Here is a 19,879-nt window from a genome sequence, read left to right on the forward strand (position 1 = left end):
TTCTCATTTCCTCTTCAATCATTGCAATTATTAATCTCTTGGCAAATCATAAGTAATCAAACTCCAATCTCTTGGTGATTTAATTTCTCTTAACTTGATCAATTGCCAATCTCTTGATCTAATTGGTCATGAGAAGAGATGAAGAATGGTCTCTGATTTAGAGCCACAGAAATTTCATGAATCAGGTATTGGAAAGGTCATATGTCACGTACCAATCCCAAACCCAATTTTATAACCATTGTGAGAAAGAACTTCAAGCACAATTCTATGTTCTCTCTCTCGAGGCTCCCATAGAATCCAAGTTAGATTCAATTTCTTTCTCAAGATAATTGAACCCTTGTGATGAAGAACGAAGATTCTTTCTAAAGAAACAATAAAAGAAGAATTGAAGATGAAGAATGAAAATAAATCAACGCATTAAATTGCAATAGAGCTCTCTTTCCCAATGGAAAGAGTTAGTGACTCATAACTAAATATTTACAGTGTAAGAAAGTGGAGGAGAAGAGAAATGTGGAGAGAGAGTCTGAAGGCCCCTCCAAAATGTGTTTCTAGCCAAGAGTTCTCCTCTTCTATGATGAACTAAAGCCTATTTATAAGCTAGCCTAAATTATAAATTGAAATTAAAAAAATTACAATCAAATGAAAATTAATTATTCTAGATGTTTCTTGAGGCCTTGATTGGTTAAAAATTGTGGACTTTGCTTGCTTGAAATTTGAGTGCACTTGAAGTGAGTTTAATTGATGCTCCAGGGTCCTTTAGCATTATTTGCACTAACGCCTTCAGTAATTGGCGTTACTAACGCTTGTCACGCATACACGTCGCCCAAACGTGAGCGTCGTTACTGTTTTTGGCACTTATCACACGTACGCGTGGCCTGCAAAATTTTCCAATCTTTTTATCGCGGATGTTAGTGGTGATAACGCCTTCATATTCTAGCATTGGCAACACCTTTACAAACCCTCCAGGAGTTAAAATTTCTTGGCATTGCTAACTTGAATCCCAAGTTGCCAACTCCTTTATAGTTCAAATAAGGAAGGCATTACTAACTTAAAAATTAAGTTGGCAACGCCTTCAATGTTGAAAGAAGGAAGGAGTTGTTAACGCCCAAGACTAAGTTGCCAACGCCTTTATTATTCTCCAAGGTTGAAGTTGCTGAATGAAGGAAGCATGGCGTTATCAATGCTATTCTCAAGTTGCTAACGCCTTTGTTTTCTTTGTTGAGTGTTTTTGGGCCATATATGGTTGGAAAGCTCTTGATTCCTACTTTCCAATGCCACTGAAATCACCTCATTTGGAGCTTTGTAACTCCATTTATCCTTGATGGAGTATGAGGGGTCAAGGTTGCAAATCTGAAGCTGAAGAACAAGTTGCCAACTTCAATTCCAAGTTAGCAACTCCTTTGTATTTTTTTAGTCCTTCAATCTTGGCTTAGGCATTGCCAACTCTAACAACTTCAAGGCTCTGCTTTTGAGCTTATTTTGTACTTTTTGCTTCTTTCTCTACTATTTTTCTACAAAATTAATCAATTCAAAGAGATCAAAGTAATATATGACTTAAGCACAAAATATTCCATAATTAAGCTTCATTTATTAATTTTTTATGTGAAAACGCATAGAAAAATACAACATGATGCACATGCATCAAGCAATTGTTTCATTCATATCTATTTAGCTAAATCCAGTCCAAGCAGAAAATCCTAGCCCCAATGTCACTACTCAAAATGTGGAACCAACTGGGACTGTGACTAATGGAGCTGTCACTAATACAAATATTGCAAATAATTCTGATGATGCTGTTCAACATGGGACTGAAACAAATTGATCTGACACTAATGTAACTGATGCAACTATAAGTTCTTTGTGGAGGATATTGTGCCTACTGTATTTGTTTGTTTAATATCAAATGGATGTGGATCGTAGTGAATTTTTTTGTGAACATTGCAGGACCAATTGGATGATGTTGTAAAAGAGAAAAAGGGAGGACAAGAAGGTCCATAGGGTTCAGACCTTCTGGTCAAGTCCAATCCCAGTTCAAGCCTCCTAGACAAACCCAAGTCCAATATAGACCTCCTGCTCTAATTCAGAACCAAATTAGGCTTCCAGCCCAATCTCAAGGCCATAGTAAGCCCCTTTCAACAACTGCCCAAGAAAAAAATTCAACTCAAGTCCAGTCAATCTCCTTTATTACTAAGCCACTAAATCCAGCCTTATTCAGAAAAAAGCAATCAATTATAAGACCTGAACAACCTCTACCACAATAATCAACAAGCTCAATTGATGGTATTTCTGCAGAAACTCTGGCTGCAACAAGTTCAGGAACAACTTCAAGAATATTTCACTTTATTCCCACCCCTAGATTTAAGCCTTAGTTGAAGTCTTTAATGGATGAAACTGTAGTATTTTGGATATGATCGATTAGTATTTTGGATATACTTTCTTTGGACGTAAATCCTATTTTGAATTAGGCACAATATATTGTGCAATTATGATAATGTTGTTATGTAGATTTTCTTTTAATTTAGTAACACAGACAAGTATTCAGTCTCTTTTTGGATGAACCCCTATAATTGAAAACAATCTTTTAGAAGTTTAGATAATATAACAATTCTTTTATGCCTATTATAGTTATTTGATTTCTTTCATTTCATCAATGTGAGCATTAAATACATTAACACTAACATCCATCATAGATCATACAATGATTCAAAAATAGTTATTCATTTTTCGCATTCATAATAATATAATTACAAATACTACTACATTCATGCTTCAACTATCTAATTTGATTCATTTAGAACCCTTACCTCACACATTCACAATAATTGCAATTAAAAACCAACTATAAAATCCACAACATTCCTAAATCCACTACCAGTAATTTTGCTTGGAGTCTCCTTATTTCAACAATCTATTTTCAATCCTAGAATTCTATCCTCCAAATCAATTAATCTATCCTCACTCCCTGCTTAAAACTTTGAACATTCATATCTCCAGTAACATCATCCAACCATCTAAAGAACTTGCAATATGGCAAATTGTCCTGTAAATAAAACCAAAAATATACCATGAATGACAGCTATGAATTTTAATTCAATGAAACACTCAAAACTCAAATAATAAAAAAAATCCTAATTAAAACTTCCCTATAGTTTGGGCACCCTAAGAACAACCTAGCAACAGCATATAGTTGTCAGTTACACTTGGGCACGATTTTATTGCTGAAGTCTCTTCCATGTGTTGAGTCATCTCTACAATTCCAACCGTGAACTTCATTCTTTTTTCTTTGGCACCTCGTGCTTCTGGAGCTTCTGATACTATTCATTCTGCGTTGTGTTAGGATTTTGTTTCAGAGTGAATAATTGGGGATTTTGAAAAATTAGGGTTTTGGGTATTTTAAATTCAAACAACATAGAAGGACCAATTTGTCCTCGGTATTTAGAGTAATTCTAATGTGGCATTTAACGGACACCTCAACAAATTAACAGTTTGATGAGCGAATAATTTATACCCTTTTGGCATTATTTTTACATAGTTTTTAGTATGTTTTAGTTACTTTTTATTATATTTTTATTAGTTTTTATGCAAAAATTATATTTCTGGACTTTATTATGAGTTTGTGTGTTTTTCTGTGATCTCAGGTATTTTTTGGCTGAAATTGAGGGACCTGAGTAAAAATCTGATTCAGAAGTTGAGAAAGGACTGCAGATGCTGTTGGATTCTGACCCTCCTGCACTCGAAGTAGATTTTCTGGAGCTACAGAAGCCCAATTGGCGCGCTCTTAATTGCGTTGGAAAGTAGACATCTTGGAATTTTCATCAATATATAATAGTCCATACTTTGCTCGAGATTTAATGGCCCAAACTGGCATCCAAACGCCCACTAAAGACCCTTTTCTGGCATAAAACGCCAGAACTGGCACCAGAACTGGAGTAAAACGCCTAAACTGGCACCCAAGCTGGCGTTTAACTCCAAGAATGACCTATGCATGTATAAAGCTCAATGCTCAGCCCAACCACACACCAAGTGGGCCCCGAAAGTGGATTTCTGCACTATCTGCACTTAGTTACTTATTTTCTGTAAACCCTAGTAACTAGTTTAGAATAAATAGCACCTTTATCACCTTTATCATTTTTATCATCTTTTGATAATCTTTTGATCAACTTTTATCATACTTGGAACCTCTTTGGGAGGCTGGCCATTCGGCCATGCCTAGACCTCTTTTCACTTATGTATTTTCTACGGTGGAGTTTCTACACCCCATAGATTAAGGTGTGAAGCTCTGCTGTTCTTTATGAATTAATGCAAGTACTATTATTTTTCTTTCAATTCACGCCTACTTCTTCTCCAAGATATACTCTTGTACTTAATTCTGTTAAGTCAGAATGAAGGGGTGACTCGTGACAATCACCCACTATCTTCGTTACTCGCTTAGCCAAGATTCGCGTGCCTGACAACCACAAGCGGTCTACATGATGTTCAACGTAGTCATTGGACGACAGCCGAAGTATATTCTCTTGGGTATCTAATACACGGAACGAGTCCGTGAGATTAGTATCTTCGTGGTATAGGCTAGAACCATTAGCAGCATTCCTGAGATCCGAAAAGTCTAAACCTTGTCTGTGGTATTCTGAGTAGGATCTGGGAAAGGATGACTGTGACGAGCTTCAAATCTGCGAATGTTGGTGCAGTAACAGTGTGTAAAAGGATAGAGAGATCCTATTCCGACGCTAGCAGGAACCGATAGATGATTAGCCGTGCGGTAGCTGTACCTGGTATTTTTCATTCGAGACGAGAAATTCGACAGTTGATTAGCCGTGCAGAGATCGTACCTGGTATTTTTCATCCGAGAGGATCATACAGCTTGCCATGGAAGGGAGCATGCATGATTGGAAGAAGACAATAGGAAAGCAGAGGTTCAGAAGCAACAAAGCATCTCCAAACGCTTATCTGAAATTTCCACCAATGAATTACATAAGTATCTCTATCTTATTTTATGTTTTATTCATCTTTTAATTATCAAAACCTCATAACCATTCGAATCCTCCTGACTAACATTTAAAAAATGACCATAGCTTGCTTCAAGCTGACAATTTCCGTGGGATCGACCCTTACTCACGTAAGGTATTACTTGGACGACCCAGTGCACTTGCTAGTTAGTTGTGCGGAGTTGTGAAAAGTGTGAATCACAATTTCGTGCACCAAGTTTTTGGCGGCGCTGCCGGGGACTATTCGAGTTTGAACAACTGACGGTTCATCTTGTTGCTTAGATTAGGTAATTTTATTTCATGTTTAAACTTTTTATTTTTAATTTCGAAAAATTCAAAAAAAATACAAAAAAAATTATTTAGTTTTTGAAAAAAAATAATAAAATAAAAAAAATATAAGTGTTCTTCAGAATTTTTAAGAATAAATTCTAGAGCTTCATGAAATATATTGAAACCTGGCTGGCTGTTAATGAGTCGAATTCACACCCCATATAAAATGAATCCATTTTTTGGCAAGCGCACCAAATATCGTCAAGTAATAACCCACTAGGAGTGGGTCGAATCCCACAGAGATTAATGGATTAAAGCAAACAATAGTTAATTGATTATCCTAGTCAGACTATTCAGATTGGAGTGATATTCAAACAGGAAATGTAAATTGCATAAAAGTAAAAGAAAGCAATAAAGTGCAAGAAAGTAAATGGCAAGGAAAATAAAGTACAAGAAAGTAAAGTGCTGGAAATTTTAAGTGCAGAAAATATAAATAACCATAAAGTAAATAAAAGAAAGAAAGATAAAATAAACATTGGGATCAAGAGATATTGCATTCTCCGGATTAATTAATTTTATCTCATCTTCAATCATGCAACTCATTGATCTCTTGGCAATCATGATTGATTGAGCCCCAATTCCTTAGTGACTCAATCTCTCAAATCTTGATCAATAGCCAATTCCTTGGTCTAATTACTCATGAGAAGATATGAAGCTTGTTCCCTGATTATACCACACATCATTATAGTTCCAAGTAGAGGGAGGATTATATGTCACCATATCCAAACACCAAAACCCAGATTCTACTCAAGTGTGAGAAAGGATTTCAAGCATGGTTTTATGATTCCTCTTCCAAGGTTCACATAAAACCCAATTGCATTTAATTTCTCTTCCAAGATAATTGAATGCTAACATGAAGAACGAAATCCCTTCTAGTAAATCAAAGAGAGATGAAGAGAAGAAGAAGAATAAAAACAATCAATCCATTGAAAAACAATAAAGCTCTCTTTCCCAATGGAAAGAGTTAGTGATTCATAACTAAAAGATATTTACAAAAGTAAGAAAGAAAAGAGAAGAAATTGATGGTGAACAGAGAGGGTCCTAAGACTTCCCCCCAATCCAGCCATGAGTAATTCTATGAAACTAAGGCCTTTATATAGGCTCTCCTAAATTACAAACATAAATGAAATTAAAAGCAAATTACAATGAAATGAAAATAAATTATTCTAGATTCTTCTTGTGGCCTTGATTGATTGATAAGTGTGGCTTGAATAAGAGTTGTAGTGAGCTTGATTGAAGGTTGGGGGCTACAGGGAGAAGTTGGCGTGTGGTTTCAAGTGCCACTCCCACTTGATTTTGCCCTTTGGAGTATGACCCACTTTGCAATGCTGAATTGATAGAGTTGTTTAGGCCTCAAATTGAATGTCTACTATAAAGTGTTATATATTTTTCAAAATTCCTAGATGTTAGCTTTCCAACGCTTTTAGAATCAACTCATTTGGACCTTTGTAGCTCAAGTTATGCCTATTTGAAGGTGGATAGGTCAGTCTGTCAGGTAGCCCGGCGTGCCACGCCCACTCTCTGGCGTGCCACGCTCATATATTATGAAACTGGCGTGCTACGCCTTCAATGATGCTCTCTAGCCATTAGAACTGGCGTGCCACGCCCAGAACCCGGCGTGCCACGCCCATATGAAAATAGAGCTGGCGTGCCACGCCTTCGATGTCAAGTGGCACGCCCAGATTTTGTATTGCTAAATTAATGGCCTTTTTCACCTTCATTTTTAATGTCCACCCTAAAGTGTTATATATGTTTGGAAAGCTCTTGATGTCATCTTTTTAACGCCACCAAGATCACATCATTTGGACCTCTACAACTTAAGTTATGTTCCTTTGAAGATGAAGAGGTCAGGCTGGTAACTCTGCAGTGACGTATTTTGCTCCCTGTGTTTTCGTGGTCAATATCTTCCTCAATTCCAGTGTCCATCACAAAGTGTTATATATGGTTGAAAATCCCTGGATGTCTACTTTCTAATGGCACTGGAATCATCTCATTTGGAGTTGTGTAGCTCAAGATATATTCATTTGATTGAGAGGAGGTTAGGCTGGCATATGCCCCAGCGTGCCACGCCCACTTCTTGGCGTGCCACGCCCATAGTGGGACTCAAAATTACTCCTCTGGAACTTAAGTCTGGCGTGCCACGCCCATAGCACCAAGTGGCACGCCCTCTTTGAGAGTTGGCTTCACAAACTTGGCGTGCCACGCCCAGAGCTCCAAGTGGCACGCCCATGTAAAATTCTTCAACCTTCTTTGCTGGAATGTTGGCCTGGCGTGCCACGCCCAGAGCTTCAAGTGGCATGCCCAGCTATACACGCCTAGCCTTTTTTTGTTGTTTTCTTCCCTTTTTGTTGCTCTTTTCACCTGAAATTCAGCATAAACCCATTTCAAAGCAATGTACCATAATATTTATCATTTAGTTCATGAAATTGCATTAATTCAATGAGATTATGCTCTTTTTATGGTTCTTTTAGATAAGAAAAAGGATACATGATGCACAGTCATCAGCTGTTAAGCCATGTCTAATCTTTTGGACTGAGGTTTCCACTTTCCATTGCAAAAAGGACATGCTTGTATGTGTTGTGTTAAAGCTTGGCTGGCCATTTGGCCATGTCTAATTCTTTTGGACCGGAGCTTTAGAATAACATTGCATGAGCCTTTGGATTCTCATTTAAAATTCTATGCTGAAGCTTGGCTGGACATTGGCCATGTCTAATCTTTTGGACCGAAGCTTTAGAATAACATTGCATGAGCCTTTGGATTCTTATTTAAAATTCTATGCTGAAGCTTGGCTGGACATTGGCCATGTCTAATCTTTTGGACCGAAGCTTTAGACTAACATTAAAGGAATCCTGGAATTCTTATTAAAAATTTTGAATTTCTTTATTTTCTTTTTCAAAATAATTTCGAAAAATATACAAAAAAAATTAATAAAATCATAAAAACCAAAAAAAAAATTGTGTTTCTTGTTTGAGACTAGTGTCAAATTTTAAATTTGGTGTCAATTGCATGTTTTTAATTTTTCTTTAATTTTCGAAAATTCATCATGTGTTCTTCATGATCTTCAAGTTGTTCTTGATGAATTTCTTTGTTTGATCTTTAAATTTTCTTGTTTTGTGTCTCTTCTTATTTTTCTTGTGCATTTTCGAATTCATAGTGTCTAAATATTAAAAATTTTAAGTTTGGTGTCTTGCATGTGTTTCTTTTCTTAAAAATTTTTAAAAATATGTTCTTGGTGTTCATCTTGACATTCAAAGTGTTCTTGGTGTTCATCTTGACATTCAAAGTGTTCTTGCATGCATTATTTGTTTTTATCTTAAATTTTTATGTTTTGTTTCATTTTGTTGTTTAATGAAGAAAGAGAAAAACAACAAAATAATATTTCTTCATTAATTTAAAAAAATTCAAAAATAATATATTTCCCTTATTTTACTCATAAATTTCGAAATTTTGGGTTGACTTAGTCAAAAAAATTTAAAATTTAATTGTTTCTTGTTAGTCAAGTCAAAATTTCAATTTAAAAATTCTAGCTTTTCAAATCTTTTTCAAAATCAAATCTTTTTTATGTTTCTTTCATGTTTTTCGAAAATTCTTCAAAATTTATTTTCAAAATCTTTTTCTTATTTTTATTTCATAATTTTCGAAATCTTTGCTAGCATTTAATGTTTTGATTCAAAAATTTCAAGTTTGTTGCTTTCCTGTTAAGAAAGGTTCAATCTTTAAATTCTAGAATCATATCTTTTAGTTTCTTGTTAGTCAAGTCATTAACTTTAATTTTAAAAATTAAATCTTTTTAATTTCCTTTTCAATCTTTTTCAAAATAAATTTCAATCATATCTTTTTCAAAATTTAATTTCAAAATCTTGTTCTAACTTCTTATCATTTTAAAATTTATTTTCAAATCTTTTCCAATTAACTACTTGATTTTTTTTGTTTGATTTTAAAAGTTTACTATTTCTTACCTTTTTCAAAACTACCTAACTACTTTTCTCTCTCATCATCTTCGAAAATCACTAACCTCTTTTTCAAAATTCCTTCTTAATTAACTAATTATTTTAAATTCTAATTTATTTTATTTCTTTTCTTAAATTTTGAATTCTAATTTATAATTAAAATAAAAACAAAAATATTTTTCTTTTCTTATAATTAAAATTCGAATTTCTTCTCTTTCTCATCTCTTTCTATTTATTTTATTTAATTAATAACACTTCTCTTCTTCTTAAAATTCGAACCCCCTCCCTCTCTCTGTGTTCGAATTCTCTTTATTCTCTCTCTACCTCATTCCTCTATTCTTCTCTTCTTCTACTCACATAAAGGAATCTCTATACTGTGACATAGAGGATTCTACTATTCTCCTTGTTCTCTTCTTTTTCATATGAGCAGGAACAAGGATAAGAACATTCTTGTTGAAGCTGATTCTGAACCTGAAAGGACTCTGAAGAGGAAGCTAAGAGAAGCTAAAGCACAACACTCTGGAGAGGACCTTACAGAAATTTTCGAAAAAGAAGAAGACATGGCAGCCAAAAACAACAACAATGGTGGAGATGCAAAGAAGATGCTTGGTGACTTTACTGCACCATCTTCTGACTTCTATGGAAGAAGCATCTCAATTCCTGCAATTGGAGCAAACAACTTTGAGCTTAAGCCTCAATTAGTTTCTCTAATGCAACAGAATTGCAAGTTTCATGGACTTCCATTGGAAGATCGTCATCAGTTCTTAGCTGAATTCTTGCAAATATGTGACACTGTTAAGACCAATGGGGTTAATCCCGAGGTCTACAGACTTATGCTTTTCTCCTTTGCTGTAAGAGACAGAGCTAGGACATGGTTGGACTCACAACCTAAAGAAAGCCTGAACTCTTGGGAAAAGTTAGTCAATGCTTTCTTGGCCAAATTATTTTCACCTCAAAAATTGAGTAAACTTAGAGTGAAAGTCCAAACCTTCAAACAGAAGAAAGGTGAATCCCTCTATGAAGCTTGGGAAAGATACAAGCAATTGATCAGAAGGTGTCCTTCTGACATGCTTTCAGAATGGAGCATCTTATGTATATTCTATGATGGTCTGTCTGAATTATCCAAGATGTCATTGGACCACTCTGCTGGTGGATCTCTTCATCTGAAGAAAACACCTGCAGAAGCCCAGGAACTCATTGAAATGGTTACAAATAACCAGTTCATGTATACTTCTGAAAGAAATCCTGTGAATAATGGGATGACTTAGAAGAAAGGAGTTCTTGAGATTGATACTCTGAATGCCATATTGGCTCAGAACAAAATATTAACTCAGCAAGTCAACATGATTTCTCAGAGTCTGACTGGAATGTAAGCTGCATCCGGCAGTACTAAAGAAGCCTCCTCTGAAGGAGAAGCTTATGACCCTGAAAATCCTGGAATGGAAGAAGTGAATTACATGGGAGAATCTTATGGAAACACTTACAATCCTTCATGGAGGAATCATCCTAATCTCTCATGGAAGGATCAACAGAAGCATCAACAAGGCTTCAATAATAATAATGGTAGGAGAAATAGGTTTGGCAATGGCAAGCCATTTCTATCATCTTCTCAGCAACAGACAAAGAATTCTAAGCAAAGTCTCTCTGACTTAGCAACCATAGTCTCTGATCTATCTAAGACCACTCACAGTTTCATGACTGAAACAAGGTCCTCTATCAGGAATTTAGAGGCACAAGTGGGTCAGCTGAGTAAAAGAGTTACTGAAATCCCTCCTAGTACTCTCCCAAGCAACACAGAAGAGAATCCAAAGAGAGAGTGCAAGGCCATCAATATGTTCAAAATGGCCGAACCTATAGAGGAGGGAAAGGCAGTGATTTCCAGTGAGGAAGTCCTCAATAGACGTCCACTGACCACTAAGGAGTTCCCTAATGAGGAACCAAAGGAATCTGAGGCTCATACAGAGACCATAGAGATTCTACTGAACTTACTGTTACCATTCATGAGCTCTAATGAGTATTCTTCCTCTGAAGAGGATGAAGATATTGTTGAAGAGCAAGTTGCTCAGTATCTAGGAGCAATCATAAAGTTGAATGCTAAGTTATTTGGTAATGAGACTTGGGAGGATGAACATCCATTGCTCATCAATGAACTGAATGCCTTGGTTCAACTGAAATTACCTCAGAAGAAACCGGATCCCGGAAAGTTCTTAATACCATGTACCATAGGCACCATGACCTTTGAGAAGGCTCTGTGTGACCTGGGGTCAGGAATAAACCTCATGCCACTCTCTGTAATGGAGAAACTAGGGATCTTTGAGGTACAAGCTGCAAGATTCTCACTAGAGATGGCAGACAAATCAAGGAAACAGGCTTATGGACTTGTAGAGGATGTCTTAGTGAAGGTTGAATGCCTTTACATCCTGCTGATTTCATAATCCTAGACACTGGGAAGGATGAGGATGAATCCATTATCCTTGGAAGATCCTTCCTAGCCACAACAAAATCTGTGATTGATGTGGACAAAGGAGAGTTAGTCCTTCAATTGAATGAGGACTACCATGTGTTTAAGGCTCAAGGATCTTCTTCTGTAACCATGGAGAGGAAGCATGAAAAGCTTCTCTCAATACAGAGTCAAACAGAGCCCCCACACTCAACTTCTAAATTTGGTGTTAGGAGGCCACCATTAAGCTCTGAATCTCTGTGAAGCTCTCTAAGAGCTCACTGTCAAGCTATTGACATTAAAGAAGCGCTTATTGGGAGGCAACCCAATGTTATTTAATTATATTTATTTATTTTCCATTGTCATGTTATGTTTTCTTTAGGTAGATGATTATGTGGAGTCACAAAAATAACTGAAAAATTAAAGCGGAATCAAAAATAGCATCAAAAATAGTACACCCTAGAGGACAGGCTTACTGGCATTTAAACGCCAGTAAGGATAGCAGAATGGGCGTTTAACGCCCAGTCTGGCAGCATTCTGGGCGTTAAACGCCAGAAAGGGGTGTCTGGCCAGCGTTAAATGCCAGAATTGGTAGACAGACTGGCGTTTAACACCAGAAAAGGGTGTCTGATGGGCGTTAAACGCCAGAAAGGGGCATCAGCATGGCGTTTAACGCTAGAAAAGGTAGCAGAGTTGGCGTTAAACACCAGAATTGGCACACAGTGGGCGTTTAAATGCCTGGTGCAGGGAGCAGAATTTCTTGACACCTCAGGATCTGTGGACTCCACAGAATCCCCACCTACTCCACCTCTTCTTCTCTCCTCTTGACCAATCACATCAACACCTCTTCCCCAAACACCATTCACCTATCAAATCCTACCCTCTTCCCCATAATCTCTTCACCACTCACATCCATCCATCATAAAATCCCACCTATCTCACCATTCAAATTCAAAACATTTCCCTCCCACACCCAACCCCTCATACACGACTTCCCTCTCTCTCTTACCCTATAAATACCCCTCCTTACGACCTTCAATTTCACACATCTTACACACTTAAACCCCTTTGGCCGAATCCACTCCTCCCCTCCATCTCCTCCATTTCTTCTTCTTCTCCTCATTTCTTTCTTCTTTTGCTCGAGGACGAGCAAACCTTCTAAGTTTGGTGTGGAAAAAGCTCTGATTTTTGTTTTTCCATAACCATTAATGGTACCTAAGGCCGGAGAAACCTCTAGAAAGAGGAAAGGGAAGGCAATTGCTTCCATCTCCGAGTCATGGGAGATGGAGAGATTCATCTCAAAAGTCCATCAAGACCACTTCTATGAAGTTGTGGCCAAGAAAAAGGTGATCCCCGAGGTCCCCTTCATGCTCAAAAGGAGTGAATATCCGGAGATCCGACGTGGGATTCAAAGAAGAGGTTGGGAAACTCTCACCAACCCCATCCAACAAGTCGGGATCTTAATGGTTCAAGATTTTTATGCTAATGCATGGATCACTAAGAACCATGATCAAAGTGTGAACCTGAACCCAAAGAATTGGCTCACAATGGTTTGGGAGAAATACTTGGATTTTAGTCCAGAAACTATAAGGTTGGCATTCAACTTGCCAATAATGAGAGGAGATTCTCATCCTTTCACTAGAAGAGTCAACTTCGATCAAAGGTTGGACCAAGTCCTCATGGACATTTGTGTGGAAGGAGCACAATAGAAGAGAGACTCAAGAGGCAAGCCGGTTCAATTGAGAAGGCCTAACTTCAAACCCGTGGCTAGGGGATGGTTAGAGTTCATCCAACGCTCTATCATTCCTACTAGCAACTGGTCTGAAGTTACTGTAGACCGGGCTATCATGATCCATAGTATCATGATTGGAGAGGAAGTAGAAGTTCATGAGATCATATCTCTAGAACTATAAAAGGTGGCTAACAAGCCTTCCACTTTGGCAAGGTTAGCCTTTCCTCATCTTATCTATCACCTATACAATTCAGCTGGAGTTGTCATAGAGGAAGATATCCTCATTGAAGGGGACAAGCCCATCACTAAGAAGAGGATGGAGCAAACATGAGAGCCCACTCATGGACCTCAACAAGAGCATGAGGAAATTCCTCATCAAGAAATCCCTGAGATGCCTCAAGGGATGCACTTTCCTCCACATAACTATTGGGAGCAACTCAACACCTCCTTAGGAGATTTGAGTTCTAACATGGAGCAACTAAGGATGGAGCACCAAGAGCACTCCATTATCCTCAATGAAATCAGAGAGGACCAAAAGGCTATGAGAGAGGAGCAACAAAGGCAAGGAAGAGATATTGAGGAGCTAAAGCACTCCATAAGATCTTCAAGAGGAAGAACTAGCCACCATCACTAAGGTGGACCCGTTCTTTAATTTTCTTGTTCTTATTTTTCTATTTTTTTTCGATTTATATGCCTTATGTTTTGTCTATGTTTTTGTCTTTATTACATGATCATTAGTGTTTAGTGTCTATGTCTTAAAGCTATGAATGATTCCATGAATCCCTCACCTTTCTTAAATGAAAAATATTTTTAATTGCAAAAGAAAAAGAAGTACATGAATTTCGAATTCTATCTTGAAATTAGTCTAATTATCTTTATGTGGTGGCAATACTTTTTGTTTTCTGAATGAATGCTTGAACAGTGCATATTTTTTATAGTGAAGTTTATGAATGTTAAAATTGTTGGCTCTTAAAAGAATAATGAAAAAGGAGAAATGTTATTGATAATCTAAAAAATCATAAAATTTATTCTTGAAGCAAGAAAAACCAGTGAAAAACACAAAGCTTGCGAAAAAAAATGGCGAAAAAATAAAGAAAAAGAAAGAAAAAGAAAAAGCAAGCAGAAAAAGCCAATAGCTCTTTAAACCAAAAGGCAAGAGCAAAAAGCCAATAACCCTTTAAACTAAAAGGTAAGGGTAAAAAGGATCCAAGGCTTTGAGCATTAATGGATAGGAGGGCCCAAAGGAATAAAATCCTGGCCTAAGTGGCTAAATCAAGCTGTCTCTAACCATGTGCTTGTGGCGTGAAGGTATCAAGTAAAAAGCTTGAGACTGAACGGTTAAAGTCGTGGTCCAAAGCAAAAAGAGTGTGCTTAAGAGCTCTGGGCATCTCTAACTGGAGACTCTAGCAAAGCTGAGTCACAATCTGAGAAGGTTCACCTAGTTATGTGTCTGTGGCATTTATGTATCCGGTGGTAATATTGGAAAACAAAATGCTTAGGGTCACGGCCAAGACTCATAAAGTAGTTGTATTTAAGAATCAACATACTGAACTAGGAGAATCAATAACACTATCTAAATTCTGAGTTCCTATGGATGCCAATCATTCTGAACTCCAAAGGATAAAGTGAGATGCCAAAACTATTCAGAAGCAAAAAGCTACTAGCCCCTCTCATCTAATTGAAGCTAATCTTCATTGATAATTTTGGAATTTATTGTATTTTCTCTTCTTTTTATCCTACTTTATTTTTAGTTTCTTGGGGACAAGCAATAATTTAAGTTTGGTGTTGTGATGAGCGGATCATTTATACCCTTTTTGGCATTGTTTTTACATAGTTTTTAGTATGTCTTAGTTACTTTTTATTATATTTTTTTTAATTTTTATGCAAAAATCACATTTCTGGACTTTACTATGAGTTTGTGTATTTTTCTGTAATTTTAGGTATTTTCTGGCTGATATTAAGGGACCTGAGCAAAAATCTGATTCAGAAGTTGAGAAAGGACTGCAGATGCTGTTGGATTCTAACCCTCCTGCACTAAAAGTGGATTTTATGGAGCTACAGAAGCTCAATTGGCGTGCTCTCAATTGAGTTGGAAAGTAGACATCTTAGGCTTTCCATAAATATATAATAGTTCATACTTTGCCCGAGATTTGATGGCCCAAACTGGCGTCCAAACGCCCACCAAAGACCCTTTTCTAGCGTAAAACGCCAGAACTGGAGTAAAACACCCAAACTGGTACCCAAGCTGGTGTTTCACTCCAAGAATGGCCTACGCACGTGTAAAGCTCAATGCTCAGCCCAAGCACATACCAAGTGGGCCCCGGAAGTGGATTTCTGCACTATCTGCACTTAGTTACTTATTTCTGTAAACCCTAGTAACTAGTTTAGTATAAATAGTACATTTATCACCTTTATCATTTTTATCATCTTTTGATCATCTTTTGATCAACTTTTATCATACTTGGAACCTCTTTGGGAGGCTGGCCATTCGGCCATGCCTAGACCTCTTTTCACTTATGTATTTTCTACGGTGGAGTTTCTACACCCCATAGATTACGGTGTGGAGTTCTGCTGTTCTTCATGAATTAATGCAAGTACTATTATTTTTCTTTCAATTCATGCCTACTTCTTCTCCAAGATATACTCTTGTACTTAATTCAGTTAAGTCAGAATAAATGGGTGACCCGTGACAATCACCCACTATCTTCTTTACTCGCTTAGCCAAGATCCGCGTGCCTGACAACTACAAGCGGTCTACATGATGTTCAACATAGTCATTGCATGACAGCTGGAGTATATTCTCTTGGGTATCTAATACACGGACCGAGTCCGTGAGATTAGTATCTTCGTGGTATAGGCTAGAACCATTGGCAGCATTCCTGAGATCCGAAAAGTCTAAACCTTGTCTGTGGTATTCCGAGTAGGATCTGGGAAGGGATGACTGTGACGAGCTTCAAACCTACGAATGTTGGGCGCAGTGATAGTGTGCAAAAGGATAGAGAGATCCTATTCCGACGCTAGCGGGAACCGACAGATGATTAGCCGTGCGGTAGCTGTACCTGGTATTTTTCATCCGAGAGGATCATACAGCTTGCCATGGAAGGGAGCATGCATGATTGGAAGAAGACAATAGGAAAGCAGAGGTTCGGAAGTAACAAAGCATCTCCAAACGCTTATCTGAAATTCCCACCAATGAACTACATAAGTATCTCTATCTTATTTTATGTTTTATTCATCTTTTAATTATCAAAACCTCATAACCATTCGAATCCGCCTGACTATGATTTACAGGATAACCATAGCTTGCTTCAAGCCGACAATCTACGTGGGATCGACCCTTACTCACGTAAGGTATTACTTAGACGAACTAGTGCACTTGCTGGTTAGTTGTGCGGAGTTGTGAAAAATGTGAATCACAATTTTGTGCACCACAGTCCACGTTAGAGGGGCCGTTAGTCTTACTAACAGAAGGATGTAACGTGTCCACATTTCGTTTGAGGGATCTATTATTACTTTTTTTTCTTCAGGGTCTAACTTGTCTAAATGCGAAATCCTCAGGGACCTAATTTTCACTTTACCCAAATATATTATCTGTACTAATGAGATATTTAATAAAACACACACGAATAAAAATAGTGAGGGGACTGATTTAGTGCACGGCATTCAATTTTAGGGACTAAAATCAGTTACTTAATGTAAAGTGAGGGACTAATTTGGTGCATCTACAATGATTACATAATGGACGACACGTGAATGAATACTGTTGCAACACGTGGCACAAACAAACAAGTGGCCAAATAGCATTGTGACACGTGGCACAACCATCCACATCAGGATGCCACGGGTCACTGGTCACCGCATCATCATACCATTACACATGGCTAAACCATGGAGTGACATAAGTCACTAACAGCCCACTTCATCAAGCCATGTCATCGCGTTGTTAATGAAAAATGGATCAGGGACTAACGTGGTGCACTTTTGTCAATCTTAGGGACGTAATTAGTACAATTAGAATCTTAAGGACGATTTGAGTGCACGATGCTAATCTCCGGAACTATTTTAGGGTTTAACTCTCCCAATCTACATATATGAGGAGTACTAGGAGGCCAGCAAGTTTTGTAATTTGTAGTTAGCCATAAATTAATTATCATTGGTATTTCTAATGATGTAAGATTTTATCCAATGATGTAAAATTACTTACTTTTTTTTTGCTAATTAAGTGTTGGTCAAATTTTAATAAAAGAGCTCACCCCTAAATTTTCTCCTACATATATTTGTATATAATTTTTCATTCATATAAAAAATTCCACCCCCTACTATTTTACAAAATAGAATATTCATTATTACGTTTATAAACTGTGTTATTTTGTCAGTAAATGTGTTATTTACATATAATTTTTGTATTATTGTTAGAATTTTTATGTTATTTTGTAATAATAGAAGACACCAAAAAAATTGTATTAATAGAAAAAGGGAAGAAAAATGAAGTTTTGTATTATTTTGTATTAAATGGTAAAACTTGGGGGGAAAAAACAAAAGAACAAGACAAAACACTTGTGCAGGTAGTTTTTCTCTTTATATTGAAGTGGGAAGACACGGAAACGTAATTAAACTCCTAAGCCAGCAGTGAACACCACACCCGTTGAAGGTAACCAAAGATTTCCCTCAATAAATTGTGTGACAGTGAAGTTACTAGCCTGGCTAGAATCATTCATGACATGGTACCCGGGCCATTTCACGCGGTTAGAAAGCCCAGATCCGGGCCCATGATTCATGTACTCGGCATAATACAACGTGTCCAAAGAAACATTGCCACTCCACTCAAGCCACCCTTCCGGCCTCAGCACATCACTAATGAAAGATTGCATCACAATTGTCCTTGAATATGGCTTCCATGGCCTACCAAGGTACGTGTGAGTAGTGTTGATCAACGGCGCAAGGTCGGAGTCTGCTGTTATATTGGAAAATTGTATTGAGAAACCGGTTGGCTCGGTCGGTTCTTTCCGGCCGTGCGCCGTAATGGTGTTCTTTTGATCCGGTAGGCCTTTTTTAGCGAGGATTTGGCAGTTCTGGAAAATCGCAGTCGCATCGCCAAAGATGAAGTCAACGGTGCCAGTGATTTTGCATTCTCTGTAAAATTGACGCATTGTGTGGGCGTAGAGGCTGTCTTGGTAACCAAAGATACCACATCGGTAGTAAACGCTAAGGTCCGAGTCGGATCTTAGCGCCACTGCTTGGTGCTTCGCCGGCCCTGCTGTGTTCTGGAAAGCGATGTCTCTTGCTATGAATCCTCTACCATTCACAGCTGCACATGTATCATTCCACACCATAATCAGTATATAAAAAAATTTGAGAAAAAATAATTGTATTTATATAAAATTGATGGATACAAATTATTAAATAATAATTTAGTTAAGGTTAAACCTGATGTGCAGTTCTCTTTATAAAAAAATATGGTTAAGTATCATTAAACATATTAAATTTTTTATTAATTTTTAACTACTTTACACGAAAACAACTGCCTGTTAATCTGTTCCAAAATAAAATTGTATAAGTTCTGGTATCAATTAATTGTCCATTGTACCGAATTAGAAAATAGACGGCACAATTAATTGAAGTGGAGGAAGGGGTGTGAGATTTGGGTCAGAGATTTCAGATGTTAAACAAGGCGTGTGGACTTGAAGCATTATTAATGTAATGTAGGTACAGCACATGTGCTTATTAAATCGTGGTTGGAGAATTGGATTAAGTTATGTTTATATGTTAGTTAGGGTTTAATAAATAATATGGCCCTACAATGTATGTACTGCTTATGAATATGTAATCGTGGACTATATCGAATGTTCCTGAGGATGTTATTAAGTTATTTCGTGTTGCTTCTGGTGTAGGCCATTCCATTGATAATCCATTACATGATGAGTTAAGAGTTTAGGCGAAATAGAAATCTAAGTTAATGTAAGATAGTTTCTCGAGTTCTCGTTGTCTACACAATACAATGCAGGCAGTAGACATGACCTGTGACCTCCGGAATAGAGGTCAACTTTAGGTCTCAAATAGCCACGCAAAGCAAACATATTTTTTCCACCATATTATTATTAGATGGACAATGATGTGTTACATGTACCTAAAATTTACAGTTTTATACCATCACTAAAATATTAATTAAAAAAATTGTGACAACTTTAATAAAAATAAAGACTAAAGTGACAATAACAGAAAAAGAAAACATGAGGTTGATGATATAAGAAAAAAGTGATAAAAAAGTAAAAAGGAATTAGAAAAAGGGAAAGAATGAATGAGTGTATATTTGTACTTTGAGTAAACCGTTTATTTTGTTTTATCGTCCTCAAGACTGTGGTCATAATAAAAATTGATATTCATTTTCAAAAGTAATAGTTGTGTTATATTACATACTGTGTAATTTATTTTGATCTTTTTG

The 19,879-nt window shown here is 37.0% G+C and overlaps 1 protein-coding gene across 1 annotated transcript in view; it reads right to left on the reverse strand.

The window, feature by feature from the left end:
• The window catches only part of LOC107630579 (pectinesterase/pectinesterase inhibitor PPE8B-like), a 4,418-nt gene continuing 2,453 nt past the window's right edge, over nucleotides 17,915-19,879 (reverse strand). The window contains exon 3 of the mRNA XM_016333768.2: nucleotides 17,915-18,745. Coding sequence (XP_016189254.1) covers nucleotides 18,048-18,745 — 698 coding nt within the window. The 3' untranslated portion in view covers nucleotides 17,915-18,047. The remainder of the gene's footprint in view (nucleotides 18,746-19,879) is intronic.

This window comes from Arachis ipaensis, chromosome B03 (genome assembly GCF_000816755.2).
Source record: "Arachis ipaensis cultivar K30076 chromosome B03, Araip1.1, whole genome shotgun sequence".
Taxonomy (NCBI): Eukaryota; Viridiplantae; Streptophyta; class Magnoliopsida; order Fabales; family Fabaceae; genus Arachis; species Arachis ipaensis.